Source organism: Hakea prostrata, chromosome 5 (assembly GCF_041222555.1).
Source record: "Hakea prostrata isolate BN-2017 chromosome 5, UWA_Hpros_2, whole genome shotgun sequence".
Taxonomy (NCBI): Eukaryota; Viridiplantae; Streptophyta; class Magnoliopsida; order Proteales; family Proteaceae; genus Hakea; species Hakea prostrata.
The window spans coordinates 14745545-14761767 of record NC_142604.1 but is presented as its reverse complement, the minus strand read 5'-3'; the positions used below and the strand labels follow the sequence as shown (position 1 = coordinate 14761767).

Below are 16223 nucleotides of genomic sequence, written 5' to 3'. Positions count from 1 at the left end.
GAATTGATATTTACCCTATAATAAATCTTAGAGAATATAAATGTAATAGTTTACAAATCTTGGCATACGCATGCAATTTGCTCTATAATAAGCCATACAATTAAATTCTCACAATTGCATCAACGTCAAATGTGGATTGCACACTATAATTCATGAGTGGGAGTTATATACTAATATTATTTGAATTACAATTCAAATATTTGAATTTAAATTAAAACTTGTTTACAATCGAACTCTATAACTTGTTGATACTTTAACCATAACTCAAACTCTTCTTGATCAGTTGGAGATAAGATCAACGATAGAGTTAGTTACGGTGTATTTGAATTTGAATTCAGAGACTTATCTTTTATAAGTTGCTAAAGTTTGACTCTAATGAGTTGCAAAATTTTATGAGAAGAACCGAGAATTTTTTTTTTAAAAAAAAAAATTTTTTTTTTTTAAAAGGGGGGGGGGGCCCAAGGCCCACAATGGTTAACCAATAGAATTTTGTGTGATAGGAATATTTTTTCCTCTAGAGGAGACAGATTCTCTAATAAAGATGGAGCTATTAAAATCGTTGACCAAGAGGGAGATAACTTCTCCAATGAAATTATTATCCAAGGCTCCAAGCACTTAATTTCTCTACTGAAGTGAGATGCCAAATCAAGGTGATACATCCATGGTCATTAAACTCTTGGCTATTGAAGAATGAAGATCCCCATGTAAAGGGGAAAACCACCTAATTCATCAAATTATGCTGTGGAAATTTTGCTCTTTAATTGTGTCCTTGACCCTAAAGAGCTAGGGATGCATCTCTTAGGGCAGCATAGCCTTAGGTACTCTTTTATTTTACGATAATTGGAAATTGGAAGCACTGGTCAAACTAATTTAAAAGCCCTTTTTTATGCATTTCTTGGTATCAACTTTATGAACAGAAGTAACAAGAAGATCCAGAACCCATAAATGGTTCCAATAAAAAAAAAAAAATTCTATATTTATATTTTTCACACAAAAAAACGTACGTCAAGGTTGTAGCTTAGATATACGACGCAATACTCTCTTAGGAATGAAGTCCCCTTACCTTCAGAGACAAAATGAGCACAAAATGATTGACAGGGTTCTTGACTTCTTTCTTTGTTCAACTTTTTTTAAGAGGTTTTTGTTATAATCATCCTCTTAAAGAAAATTCGGTTTCCATATGTCCAATTAGTAATTACAACTTTCGTGCACCACCTTCAAATTTTTTTTGACTAGGATTTCAATACTTGTAATTAGTCTAGAAAAGAAAGAAAAATTGAGAAGGAGCAAGAGCTTGCATGATTGTGTTCAAGTTCTTTTCTAGTACTTAATTTATATATAAAATCAAATTTTAGTTTAGGAAAAATTTCATAAATTAATTTACAACAGAAAGAAAAATTACATATTGTACAGAATCTCTCAACTCATACAAAAAATGAAACTACCTTCGGAAAATTACTTTCAACTAAGCAAAATTAAGCCAAAAAAAAGAAAAAAAACAGCAACAATAAAATTAGAAAGTGGGATATCAACTCTCCTCCTCAACCTAGGGTATACATATCAAAGGCTTCAACTTATAATAATGAAAAACATATATTAAAAACTTATCAATCTTGAATACAAGTAACACTAGCAGACACTGATAAACACTTAGAGAGCTTTACCCAATAGATAATCAACAATACTCTTTAATTCTGTATGCTGAACAATCAATCTAATAATGAGAACAATACCCTTATGAAATGTAATTCTAAGGGAAGATCAAAGTTTGATTAGGGATTGAAGCATCTATCCTTTTAGCAGAACTTTCAGTTTATAGCTGCAAATTTTGTTCGGGGTTGAGCATATATGAGGGATCCGTTTAGTCAAACAAAGGTGGTGCAAAGATCCCATCTCTATTAAGACATCTCTATTGTAATATCATCTCTACTAAGACTCAAATCCTTGTTTATTAAAATTTATTCTTTGGTTTACAAAAGCCTTGCTTCCTTTGATCCAGGATTTGAGAGTTCCATGGAGAAATGGAACTGAAAACCCAAATTGCACCCAAGGAAACCAAATGAGGTGAAGGAATTCCAATTTTTGTATAGTTTTCCTTTTTTTACTGAATAATTAATGTAATCGGAGTTAGAAAATGGATCAATTGAAAATGTCACCATTTCGTTTTTTTTTTTGTAAAAGAAAATGATACTAAGAGAGAGAAATCATGCAGAATGTTGCCATTTCATGTTTCAATGGTACACTGATTCATAAGAATCCAAAAGATTGCTTTTATTTAATCTCCAAGAGAAGCAAAGAGATTAGAGGAAAGCACAAATTTGCAAAGATGGCAGCACTTGATGGGTGTTTCATCATTGGGATATTTCCTACCAGAAAATTATTGTAACTCTAATGCCAGATTCTCACAGCTTTTTGGAAAAAAAATCATCTGCTGTGCACGTCTCCCTGCTGTGCATAGCAGTGCGGCACCACAACTTGACACGTGGCGTATTCTTAATAAATGGCTCAGATTAGAAGACATGATTTTATGTGAAAGTGACCCATCTTATGACCCGTTTTAACAAAAAAAAAAAAAAAAAAAAAAAAATCATTTTTAAGACCCGGTTCGAAAATATGGTTGCTCAAATTTGTTTTAATTTTTCTTCCATCCTCTAAACTTCATGGCTTTGGGAAGCCTGTAATGTCCTCAAGGCAAAAATTTTAGGATGGAAAATTACTATTCTGCAGGAGCTAAGGTTGCAACAACCCTCGAGGGTCACCGTAATTTGAGCCCACAGCTCTTTCATCAGGTCAATTTTAATCCTCAGAAAAAATTTTCCCCCCCTCTCTCTTTGCTTTCTGATCAAAACCCATTCAGAGTTTTTTTCTTCTTTAAATGTTTTGATGATATAGATTAGCAGGGCAATCTCGGGATGTTGTAGAGAAGTTGTGGGTTTGGAATAAGAGAATAGGGCTTTGATGGAGAAGAGAATCCAACCCGTCTCTCAGGTTGGATGAGAAGGTCTCGATTGAATCTAGGTTCAATGGGTTCTATGGTATTTGTGCCATTCGGTATGCAATACGGAACGTGAGTTCACTTCTTTTGATGATCTTGCTCTATGGATTGATTTACTGTTGGCCAGAATCAAGCTTCAGATGAGGAGGTTATGAGGGTTGCTTGTTCTTTGGATCGGCTTTCATGGAGTCCATGTCAAGGTTACAGCAGAGAATAGCAACTGAGATTAATCGGATCGATGGGAGACCAGGGATCCTTCTGTACGAGTTCAGAAGGGCAAGTGTAGCTATGGATGAGCTAAGAGCAGAACTCGAAAAGAGGGCTACTTAGGGAGGAGTAGCAGACTCTGAATCTGAAGTTGGAATACAGGAAAGTGTAGAAAACTTAAGGGCTCTTTTGGGGTTCTGAGATCTGGGATTGAAAGCTTGGGAAGATTGATGAATCTGAATCTGAATCATATTTAGAATTGGGTCTCAAAAACCGGTTATAAGATAGGTCATTTTCAAAAAAAACACCCCTCCTTTTTAAAAATTATTTATTATTATAACCACCCCCGTTGTGGCCCCCCCCCCCTGTGCCCCCCAGAGAAATGTGCACAATAGAAGGATTTTCCCCCAAATCTAGCCCCAAAATAAAGAAACAAATCATCTACTCTCATTATCCCCTTGCTCTCAGAATTCCTTCTCATAATCTAATTGACACAAATCACCTAGTCTACCTATGTCTGGTGAATTGTGAGAGAAAATATTTTTTTGAGAATATGGGAATTGTTAGGGCAAAGAATATGTACTCCTAAAATAAGGGACTAGAATGCAAAAGTTTTCCATATATTTTTAATATAGCAAATTGAACTGGCAACCCAAAATAGGAGTCTTAATGTATTGACACCCCACTTTATATTTAAAAAGTGTCTAAGTTCAATTTTGTTAGAAGGGTTAGTTATGTAACTGAAAAGACCATTATACCCTTCATCCCTCTAATATATTCTCTGTCCTCAAACTCTCCATTCCTCTGCCTCTTTGGCTCCGACAACACCAATTCTCACAGGAGTGGTCTTTGAAGTTGTTCCATCTTTTGAATCTTTACCTTTCTTTTGGGTGCTAAAACTCCATGATTTATTAGAAATTAGAATTTCTCTGAAATTGGCATTCAGATCCAACCCAAAATTAAGATTTTTTTCTTTTCTTTTGGGGGTAGTTGGTGTTCATCTCCTGAAATTAGGAATTTTTTTTTCTGCAATTAGGCTTTATTAGAAATCAAAATCCAACCTAAGAACATGAAAGGAAGATGATGTTAAAGAAAAGAGCAACGATAGAGCACCAAGTTGCTGCAATTTGGAAGGTAAGGCTCTAAAATTCAGATTTGGAACAAGTCATTCCAATAATCGGGAAACCTTTCCATCCAAAAGAGCCAGAGCCACGAAAGCAATCCAAGTCCCAGTCGCATATGGGGAGTCGAGGTTCTGTACTTCTGTTGCATTGGGTTCAGAATAAGAGATCGTGTTGATCCAGATTGGAAAACCGTTGGGTGATGGATGAATTGAAGTGCAGGGCATGCAAGTGGTTAAGATCCAGAGGAGATTGGTGCCTGGGTTGGAGAAGCAGTCATCTGCAATGATGACAATGCCACCACCGCTCCCTCTGTGACTCGCACCCTGTCTATGCATGCCTCCTAGTTAGAGCTAAAGCCTGTGACCTAGTTGGATTTTTTTTCTCCTCCTCAGATATTAGTAAGGATATTTTTTAAATTAAAGAATAATAAATAGTGGGTTAACTGTTTCACTAATAGAATGGACTAACTTGTTTAATAAACTAGGGTGTTAGTATTTTTCAAACATAAAGTAGGGTATCTGTGCATTAAGGTTTCTATTTTGGAGTGCCAGTGCAATTTTTTTTTTAATATTAAATTTTTTTTTTTTTGCATAAAATAGTAATTCTAAGTTCTAATTCTAGATAAAGGAATAAACATGGAACGTAATACACGAAGAAAGAATCCTCATTCCAGGGTCTCTCCAACCCAGGAGATCTATAAATAAGGAAGTATGTCTTTTTCACATCATCACGTTCTTTTCATCTTCATTTATAAATAAGGGGCTAATTTTCCGTTTCGTTTATAGGATTTTCTTCATTTCTCAATTTTGCTATCATGTTTTCGAAGGTGACTCTGAAGAGTTCTGATGGTGAATACTTTGATGTTGACAAGGTGGTCGCAGCTGAGTCGCAGATCTTTAGTCACATCATCGAAGATGTTTACCCGGATAGTGTGATCCCTGTGCCCAATGTCAACGGTAGGATATTATCGAAAGTAATCGAATACTGTAAGAAACATTTTGATCACAATTCTATTGACTTTCTTGGCGAAGATCTCAAGAGTTTCAATACGGAATTCGTTAAGGTTGATAAGGTTACACTCTTCGAGCTCACCCGGGTAAGGGGTTCTCCTGTATCCCTTTTTGTCTTTCACTACTTATGCTCTTGCAGGTTGTTTGCGATGGGTGGTTCATAAATTCTTTTGTTGATTTCATGGTTTTTTATGGTGGATTATTAGATTTATTAATTAATCTATTATCGTTGTCATTACCTGTTTAAAATTTCTTGATTTTTTTTCTTGTTCTTTCTTGTTTCTTTTCTCCGTTAGACATTAGATTTCTCATTCTTTGATTTAGAGATCTAAATATTTGCTTTGACATTGATTAACATGCTCCAAGAGAAACACTACTGAGTGGGCAAAACAATAATTTAGGTATTGTTGTATGGAGTGTCATGTGTATTTGCTTTTGTGAGATTGCTTTGATCGAATCTTGGGATGTGGGAATGGCCAAATCTCGAATGAAAAACAATCTCATTGGAAGCATTATCGTGTTGTTTTAGTTGGGTTTTCCTCTGTTTAATCGCCCATATATATATGTGTGGAAAAAAAAGACTTGATTACTTGAAGTGACAAATGCTGTAACTGAATCACTTTTGGTTTTCGGATTTCTTGATTTTTACCCCCCCACCCACTTTTTTTTTTTTGTGTATACAGACTCGAATATTAGATGTTTTCTCATGGCTGATCTTGGTTACTGTGAACTAGTTCCCTTGGAAATATTCTTTCTTATGATGATTTTATCATTATAAATAGCTTACTTAATAAAGGATAATTTGCTTTTGTTATGCATTATGGGCCTTCAGTCTTGTGTTTAATTTTTTTTTTCACATACATCCGGGTGGAGACTAATCCGAACCAGAAAAAATGCAGTTGGAGATTTAACTTGAATAGGAACACAAATTAGGATATATCATTCCAACAGAAGGGGAAATTGTATGCCTCAGACTAGGTTATTCATAACAAATTCAAATTTCTGATTGAGAATAGGTTTAACGTTGTTGGACATGTTTGCAAGGTATTTCAGAAGTCAGACAAAGTATTTGTACCACATATGCTATTCTTCATAGCAGTAGGAACAGGGAGTAGATTATTGAGCTTGGAAGTCTGGCAACTTTTAGTAACAGAGTTCTTCTGGATATTTAACCATAAGCTAATCCAACTCTGAAGTAAGACTTGCCTGTCTGACAACTAGTTAGGTATTGGAACGCACCTTCACAACACCCCCTACCCTCCCTCCTTCCTTTCTTGAAAAGTTGAAACTCAGTTGGTGGATTCAGTGATTTTTTTTGTAGAATTCTGGCTTTTGATTGGACATGGTACTCTGGGATGACCTCAGGTCTTCTACACATTTATGTAGATGATGATTTTCAAATCTGTTTTGTTCATAGGCAGCAGACTATTTGAATATCAAGAGCCTGCATGATCTGACATGCCGGACAATTGCGGATATGATTAAGGAAAAAACTTCAGCAGAGATCCGGAGGATATTGAACATCAAGAATGACTTCACCCCTGAGGAAGAGGAGGAGGAGGAGGTTTGGAGGGAGAACTAGTTTTTCTTCGACTGAGATTGTTTAAAGGATGCTAGATATGAAGTGGCACTTTGTTGTAGTAGAGTTAGGCAAGACTGCTCTGTGTTTCCAAAAGTGTACATACAACAGTTTATTGGACAAAAATTTCCTACATGATAAGCCAGGATAAAATAAACAAGGCCTCTTCTACAAGACTTTTCAGCAAGAAAGGTAATAGTTACCAGGACTGCTATGATAGAGTAGAAGAGCTGCTGAATTAGGTTGAACATCTTAGAGACTGGATCGCCACATGACACTTTTTTAGTAGGTAACACCTACAATCCTCGCACAGTGTGTCAGCTGATTTTGCGGTTGGTTTTTGCTTGTGATTATAACTGTAAAGAGTTTACTTGGTTCGGCATAACTGTAAGGAGTTTACCTGGTTTGGCAAAATTGCGTATGTTCACTCAAGAGAAAAAAAGATGTCATTATTTCTTTGACACCTCACGGCCCATTTCAATTGCAGATGCAACTAAATTCTAATTCTATCGACAAGTAGAATACGGGACACTCAAACTCACCAGCACAATTAAATTCTAATTTTATCGACTAGTAGAATACAGGACACTCAAATTCAACAGCATTTAGATTATCTCCCATTATGTTTCTAGCTTCCAAATTACCATTAGATTTTGGTACATCAAGCGAATGTGAACTCTGGTGTAGCATCTTCAGGAAAAATAACGGAGAACAGAACAGCTACAGGAAGAAAAAGCTACCGGGAGGAGAAGAAGAAAGGGAAAGAAGAGACAGATGCTTCAGAGAACCGAGGAAGGTTCTAATAGATAATGAAGAATTTACCATACTATTATTCTTAAACATAGAAAATCATATACCACCCAACTGGTTATTTTCAAATAGCATCACGGTATCACCCCATGTATACGTTATAAAATCACAACAAACACCTTTGGAGACAGATCTATTCCCAGGACTTCAAACCAGAGACTTAATGTCTCAATTCTCATCCAGTATATCCTTAATCAAGCATCCCAAAGAAGTGTATGAAGACCCACCTTCCATTAGTGCCTTCCTACCCTTTTCCTGCATCTCCTTAGCCCTCTTCCTTACATCACAATTGGGATCCATGAGACGCTTCACAGCTTTCTCCACCTCCTCTGCTTTTACCTGATCATCACTTCCTCCCCTATAATCCAACTTCAACTCCACCATGAACCCTCCCAAGTCCTTCACCATCTCAAACGCATTCAAATGCTGCTCTGCATACATTGGCCAAGCAGCAATAGGAACACCAAACCAAATGCTCTCCAACGAGGAATTCCACCCACAGTGTGACACAAATCCTCCGATGGCAGGGTGTGCTAGAACAGCCACTTGTGGGATCCACCCACACACCAATCCTCTTCCGGCCGTTCGATCTAAGAACCCTTCTGGTAATACTTCCTTTGGATTCTCATAGTCAGTGAGAGTGCCAAACTCTTTAGATGGTTTACGTAAACACCACAAGAATCGGTGCCTGCTTCGCTCGAGGCCGTGCGCAATCTCCATCACCTGCGGAACATCGAAGCTGGCAAAGCAGCTGCCGAAGCACAGCAACACCACCGACGACGCTGGCTGACCGTCCAGCCATTTCTTGATGCTTGCGTAGTTGGTCTGGTCCAACCGTGAGTGCATCTGACCATGAAGGTCAATTAAAGGTCCGACCGGATAAACCGGTGGAGTTCGGCCACTGGATGTTAAGAAATTGACGAGGTTTGGTTCAACTTCGGCGAATGTATTTACGATTATACCCTTGGTTTCAGTGAACTGACGGCTGTGGTAGAGGAACCAGGTATAGCCATCTTGCTGTTTGGTCCACAATACCAAAGGTAAGGCATGTGATGGAACTGAGTTGATAAAACCCGGAATGACCAACTCGGTTTCTGAGTCTTTGAAATCTGTAAGGATTTGGGTATCGAGTGTTGGGAGATGAAGCATGACACTTAGAAGCGCTGCGGTGGAAGGAAAGTAGAGGTAGGAAGGAACTCCGAATTCTTTAGCTACGTCCATCATGCAGGTGCATAAAAGATCTATGACTAACCCAGTGAGTCTTGACTGAGTTTGAGATTCGGACTTGAAGAAGAGTTGGTTGATGGTGTCTCTGACGAAAGGTTTGTGGTTTTTTATGAAGAGAGACATGATTCCTTCGGGGGTCTTAGCCATTTCAGGCGAGGGAAATTCTGACTCGGGCAAGGTGATGAAACGGATGGAAGTGGTAGAAGAAGCGCCAAGTGATTCAATGATAGCGTTTATGCTGGGTGAATCAGGAGCTTTGATGAGAAGAACAGTGATAGAAAAGCGATCATCTCTACCAACCAGAAGCTTTGCTAGCTCTGTTAATGAAACTATGTGACCTACTGTTGGGGTTGGAACAAACACCAGCGATGCTTTCTTGGTCAGCATTGTTGCACAAAGCTCCCTTCTCTCTCAACTTCTTAACTACCTTCAACTTGAGTATTGCATTTACTACTGTCGTAGATGTTTTATTGCACTCAGCCTCAACCCATATTTATAAAGCCACGAGAGAAGGGAAAGAGCAAATAATTTTAGCTACACAGTAAAGAAACTCTGGGCCGGAGGCTATTACAGAAAGTCAGATTACACAAGTTAGTTGAGAAATCAAACAAAAGGGAAATTAATTTATGTTGGTTGAGCTAAAAAACCATATGCATCTATATCTTTTCCATTGCCAGGTTGATAGATGTTGTTTAATGATGCTCAAAATGTAACGCCCAGATTAAGTTTTCAATCACTTTCTTTGCTACATTACCCATGGGACAAGAACCTGCAGATCGATACCGGAAAAGTATCTTGAATGAAATTCCAATTCAATGGTAACATGAGAGAATTGACAAGTGGATTATGGAATCTGACTTGTTGGTGAAGTCCGTTAAGAATTCAACATCTTGAATGAAATTCCAATTCAATGGTAACATGAGAGAATTGACAAGTGGATTTTGGAATTGTTGGTGAAGTTCGTAAAGAATTCAATGGATGATCATCCATTGTTTTTTCTTGGTAGATGGAGAGATGCGTATCCAAAGTCAAATTAGAACGTGGAAACCATGTTAAGTGGCACAAAGTGTGTTTTTTTTTTTTTGGTACAAAGGGGCATTTTGAAGCCGGGGATGGGGATAATATTATGTCTCAACAGAGTCGAATTGACCCACGACCTCTTCACTAAGAGGTGTTGGTTTCAACCACTAGAAAAGCTCTGCGTTGGCCAGGAATAGTGTTTTAAGTACATTTGTTTGTGCATGTTTATTCAGAGTCTGAAAATGCAATAGAAGATGTAAGGGCGATTTGGATTCCCTCTATCCAGTCCCTTTGTGCTTCCATGTGTCCAATCGCTGAATGGATGGCATGTGGATAGATTTAATCACAACTGTCAGATCTGAAGGCATGCTTCAAAAGTGAACTTAAGTTATGACCTAAATTCCGACGGTTGCTATTAAATCCATCACATCTCCAAGGCACGAAAGGGCTGGACAGAAAAAATCTTGATCGATGTAAGGAGAGCATCATTATCCACCCAACGAGTGGTGGATTCTAACTCATTGTTCCATTGCTATATTAATAGATTTTGTTTTCACCAAATTAGGGTTGTTCGGTTGGTAAGACTAATACTTTTTAGTAAATAGGTCGTGAGTTCAACTGTCACTCGTGGTATATCCCATCCCCTATATACCAAAAAATAGATTTTTCTTTCTGAAGGGCAACACATACTGCATGCTTAGGTTATAGTTTCCAATCGCTTTCCCTCAATACAGGAAACTTAATCCCCCGTTCTTTTAACTGGTCCAAGAACACACACAAGTACCAGAAGAATATCCTAACCCAGATTCTAATTATTTGGTGGTGAACCATATCAGAAATCAAAGACAAATCATCAGTGGACTATCGGACTTGAAATGTTGGTGAGATTTGTAAAGAAAGATGTATATGTGAGAGAAGAACTCTCTTTAGTAGGTGTGGAACCCTCCATCTGAAGAGGATCATTTGGCTCCTTATTTTATTTTGTTCTTTTTGTTTTTAATTACTATGTTATGGTGCATAATGCGTATAAACCCCACATTTTGGTTTCTTGAAATATTATCCTGGGGATGATCAATGATGGAGGTCAAACTTATTTGTCCTATATAAGTAGATGGTAAGAAAATTCATATTATCTATTTCATTTTTTTTCTAAGGATAGATTCGAAAGTCTTAATAACCAACCTTATTAAACTATTTGTAGATGATAATAATAGTTTCTGACATAGTGGTAGTAGCTTCTTATATAGAAGTAGTAAAACCAAAGAGGTCTTAGTTTCGAACATATATATCCATTTACACTTTCATCCATCCCTCTGTTCCATCCTCTAAGCCATGGACCCTTCAGTTTGTGTGACTAATTTATGATAACCAAAAAAGAGAGATGACATACATTATTTTTGACCAATTCTAACAAGGAAAAACAAATTATTCTACCGGTAATGCAATACACTTTTGGTGAGTATAATTGGTCATATTAAATTCTAATCTAAAGTCTCGGCCAATTTTAGCAACTTCTTGAAAAATAATTAACCATTTCACTCAATATGGCTCAAAACACCTTTTGTGAACTTAATTGATCATGCTGAACCTATACAGTTGCTTTCGGAAAATGAAATTTTTTTGTCATTAGTGTTTTCTCAGTTGTTGCATCAATTTTCTTAAATGTTGGACTTCATTGACCTATAGATAGAAAATTATGTGTCAAAATGCTCACAACAATACTTGGTGCATCACAATCAATTATATATGGATATGGATTTAAACTATTAACACTTGAATGTGAACCCTTGAAATGAAATATTTGTTTAAGAATCGGCTATCACTGATTCTACATTTAAATTGTGCACTCATGTGTGAACTTTGTGGCAATTGTGTGGAGTTTCACTGGCATACTTTTCTTTGTTGTGAATGGACCAAGAATATCTGGGTAGCAAGCTCTCCTAGGTTTGAGAATAGAAGGATTCACCCGGCAATCCATCATGGATCTATGCCACTCTTTTTATTTCAAATTTGTCTTTAGATGAGACATGTCAACGGTGGTTGTTGCCTGTCTTCATAATAACATGCTATTATGGATGGAGTAAACGTAACAACAAAGTTTTAAGTAAACAATCCCCAAACCCCACACTTATTTTAAATAATATATCTACTTGGATTAAAAATCTAAGTCTCAAACCAAAGGCTCCATCAGATGCCATAGATTACAAGACTAAATTAAGGACTAGAAAAAGCTTAGTCACCTGTTTGTTTTTGTTAGAACGAAAATATGACTAACTTGTTTCACTCACCAATTTTAATGTGTACCGGGGTATATAACTCACAATTAAACAAACACTAGATGGATGAAGTGCGAGACTTTGTTGGAAGGGCCAAATAAAGTATGTCAACACAGGAGGATTAAAGAATAGAGATGCCATTGAGGCACTAATTTTTGAACTTCACGTTAGAATAGACCAAGCCCGGCTTTTAATATCCAACTCACCGAGATTTACTGCAATCGGAAGACGTGTTTGATCTACTCCTAGTTCTGAAACACAACATTTGTCCCCTTTTTGATAGAATTAACTATTTGTATTAGGGACAAAAAAAATGAGTCCATTCAACTCCCCCACATTCCAAAAGTGTTTCACCTTTTTAGCATTTAACTCCGCTGTAGAACATTAGCATGGATGGAATGTATTGGAAATCACTAAGCTACTTAATTGCTCTTCTAAGTAATATATATTCTATCTTTTCTCATAAAAATTTTAAAAACATAAAAATAAACCTATGCACTCACACGGGCTACGATAGATTTGGCTTTGTCGATAGCCAAGACCCACATGGGCTACTATTGGTATGAGGTGCACATAGAGGACTACCCCACCACCATAGAGGTGGAACTCCAAGTTTGGATCTCCTCCCCGTCATGGGAGAACAATTTGCTGTCCTAACGGTTTTAAACCCCACACTAGGAGGTGGGGCCTACTTATAAATATTTAAAAAAAAAATAAAGTAAAAATTTCAATAAGCCTCATGTGGGCTCCATTCCTACTATGTGATTCAAAACTATCGAGGAAGCACACTGTTCTCCCTTGCCGAGAGCTGATCCAAACTCTGGATCTCCTTCCTAAATATGTGACACAGACGCTCCTCTAACCCTATAAGTAGAGGATACTGACTCCCACTAATATGGCCTATGGCCTATGGGCAGCCAACACCCACGTGGGCAAGGCTGATGCCTAGATTGTACGTGGGCCTTGGCTCATCATGCCAACAATCCTGCCACCACCCATTAGGAGCGATTTTTATTTGCGGCAGCTGCCGACGGTCGAGATTCGACCACATCATCCATTTGATATTTAACGGTTCAGAATGGTGGACAGTCCATAAACAAACCAATACAGGTAATGTGTACACTAAGCAATACATTGTGCATTGTTTCAATCGTAATCAACTTCCTTAAGGTTTGGGATTAGAACCAAGGAGATTCAAATTATTCATGAGTCTAGGTCGGACTCTACAACCACTATGCATGTAATTTCTTGAGATCTATAAATACCCATACCTTCACCATGAACAAGGATGCACTCTTTGGTTACTCCCTAGCATTCTGAACCCTACAACCTGTGTTGTTTTCTTCTAAAGTTGTGTGCTTCCACTGACTTTATCATCGGAAACTTTACTCGACCAATCAGGCCGAGCACATGTTTTGAACACATGTTTTGCAGGTCAGTTCAATTGCAGACCCAACAGATTTTTGGAGCAATAGGTCAAAAGCTCATTCGATGTAGATATGTTATATCTTCATACAATTGATTAATTATCAATTATTAATTATCTTATTTTGAAAATCACATTGTTGGATATCTTTTCGGGTTTTTATAATTTATAAGTTAAGATAATGGAATTATTCTTCTAGATTTTTTATTAAAATGATGAATAGAAGGAGAACACCAATAGTAAAAAATTAAAGAAAATTAAACTAGTAAGAATAGAAGAAAGGGGAGAGTTACTACATTTTTAGTTCTCAAACATATCATTCATTAGTAAAATGAATAGATGTTAATGGATGGTTAAAAATTCGTATTCGGTTTGCATTTTATATCCATTTCACTAGAATAATCTGCATTAAAAATATATCCATTTGCAATCGACCATTGCTAGCCACTGCTAACCACAAATGGACTTCTAACCTTGTATTTTCCGTTGGTCCAAGTAATGGACCCAAATGCATCCTTTTTTAATGGAGACGAAGAAGCCAATGAGAAGATAACCTGGTAGCTCAGCTTCTTAGCTCCCTTCATGAATTGCAATTTGTTAGGAACTACCTTCACATCCATTCCTAGTGGTGTTTTGATGTTTGCAACATAAGTTGTGTTCTCATCAGGACCAACATTTGTGACCCTTCTTGTCACTTTCTTGCTCTCTTTCCCACTGAGTTTGGAGATGGCAATTGAAGGGTAGTTGAGATTGGAGATCAAATCTATGGTCGAATTCTTTGGGCAATCAAAACCATCAGGTATCACAGATGCAATAGTCTTGATTGTAGAAAGTTTGTACCCATAATTACACAAGAAATGTAAGTAGTCTTCTATATCAGTCTCATACACAAGCCCTGGCTGCAATGCTCTAGATGGGATCATCTCTCCTGCACCAAAATCGTAAGGTGTGCCCACTAAACCTGAGTCTGTTGTAATTGGTCCATTTGCGTTGTTTGATTGAGAAGCTTCGCATCAAGTTGTACAATGTCCAAGTCAGTAATAGTTATAGCAAATTGATTTGTCCAATATTAGACTCGAAATTGTATAGATCCAAACCTGTTGTCATGATGGCAGATTTGATAGCAGAGGGATTCCATGTGGGGTTTTGAGACCTGATAGAGGCCACAATGCCTGAGACATGTGGGCATGCCATGGAAGTCCCTGAGGCAAGATAGAATTGGGATGGCTTCTGCCCTTTTGGGACTCCTGAAGTATCATTGTTTTTAATCCATGCTGCAAGAATGTTTACACTTGGTGCAACAATATCTGGCTGCAGACAAATTTGAGTACCTACTTAGCCATCGTTTCCAGCACTGTAGAGATCGTGTGTGTGTGTGAGAGAGAGAGAGAGAGAGAGAGAGAGAGAGAGAGAGAGAGAGAGAGAGAGAGAGAGAGAGAGAGAGAGAGAGAGAGAGAGAGAGAGAGAGAGAGAGAGAGAGAGAGAGAGAGAGAGAGAGAGAGAGAGAGAGAGAGAGAGCTTGCCTTCATAATGTTTGGGATCGCAGAAGGGCCTCGAGATGAAAAGTACGCAATAATTGGTGCAGGCTTATAGTTGGTCACAGTCACTGTTGAAAGAATGGTTGCAACTGGGTTTCTAAATTAACCTAGAATGGCATCAATATGATAATCCATATATAAAAAACTGAAACTACGAAACACTTGATTGGTTCCATGTTCTACCTGGTTGAGTTAATGTAGGAGAGGATATCATCGAAGTCCTTGGAAGTGACAATAGTCATGGGCAAAGAAGCCGAAATAAGAGTTTCGGTTTGTTCTAAGTCATCAACCAGAACTATGCCAAGTCCCCCTAAGCTTTTTACTTCATCAATTTTATCTGTTTTGGAATATGCTCCATCTGAATTTTCACATAGGACAATCTTACCCTTGACCTTAGTTCCATCCAATGCACCTCGGTTGCAGTTCCTGAAAAATTGTGGAGAGAGCAAAAAAGATATAACCTGTGAGAAATGGAAAACTCTAGAGAGCTAGAGAGGAAAGATTACCGCAGATTTTAACTACCTTGAATCACTGTCTGTGCTTGATTTAGATTTCGCTGACAATCCATAGATGAAGGGATACGCAGGAGACTTTTGGAGGGTAGAAAAATTTATGCCTTCACCCTATAAAAGTGAAGCAAAACATGACACTAGAATTTGAAAACTTTCGTCCACTAACTCTTCTTGTTCTTGTCCTTCTTTTTCTTTTTTTTTCTCGGAGGTCTACTCCAACTTTGTTTCACCCCCAACTAAATGGGGTCTAAATCAGTGCCTACTAGAAGCATAAGATGCTTTATAACCAAAAAATAAGGGGCCCACAAGAGACATAATGCAATCCCACTTTAAAATTTGTTTATAATTTTTTTCATATGGGTTCTCCTAATTTTGTGGTCATAAATAGTCAATATAAAAGGTAATCTAGACGTAACTAAATATAGTAAAGATCTTCTTCGCCCAATCTGTTCATCAGATTAGCCTTTTACACTTACATGAATGTAAGTTCTACATTACA

General features: G+C 37.5%; 1 protein-coding gene and 2 pseudogenes across 2 annotated transcripts; 1 reads left to right on the top strand and 2 right to left on the bottom strand.

Annotated features, from left to right (window-relative positions):
• Positions 1 to 5140: 5140 nt before the first annotated feature.
• LOC149015348 (SKP1-like protein 1A pseudogene) lies at positions 5141 to 7718 on the top strand (annotated as a pseudogene).
• LOC149015347 (UDP-glycosyltransferase 71K1-like) lies at positions 7645 to 9397 on the bottom strand. The gene has a single exon (XM_089156264.1). It carries the CDS (start codon positions 9337 to 9339, stop codon positions 7894 to 7896), a length of 1446 nt encoding a protein of 481 aa, XP_089012390.1. The 5' UTR covers positions 9340 to 9397; the 3' UTR covers positions 7645 to 7893.
• Positions 9398 to 14114: 4717 nt separating this feature from the next.
• On the bottom strand, positions 14115 to 16039 carry LOC149015346 (CO(2)-response secreted protease-like; annotated as a pseudogene). Its single transcript, XR_016173563.1, has 6 exons — positions 15988 to 16039; positions 15735 to 15861; positions 15396 to 15638; positions 15198 to 15309; positions 14772 to 14985; positions 14115 to 14680 (listed from the first exon to the last, which is right to left on the bottom strand). The product of XR_016173563.1 is annotated as a CO(2)-response secreted protease-like (transcript).
• Positions 16040 to 16223: the final 184 nt, after the last annotated feature.

Excerpts from the sequence above, each read along its gene's own strand:
- LOC149015347 (XM_089156264.1), bottom strand. The coding sequence starts at position 9,339 with ATGCTGACCAAGAAAGCATCGCTGGTGTTTGTTCCAACCCCAACAGTA.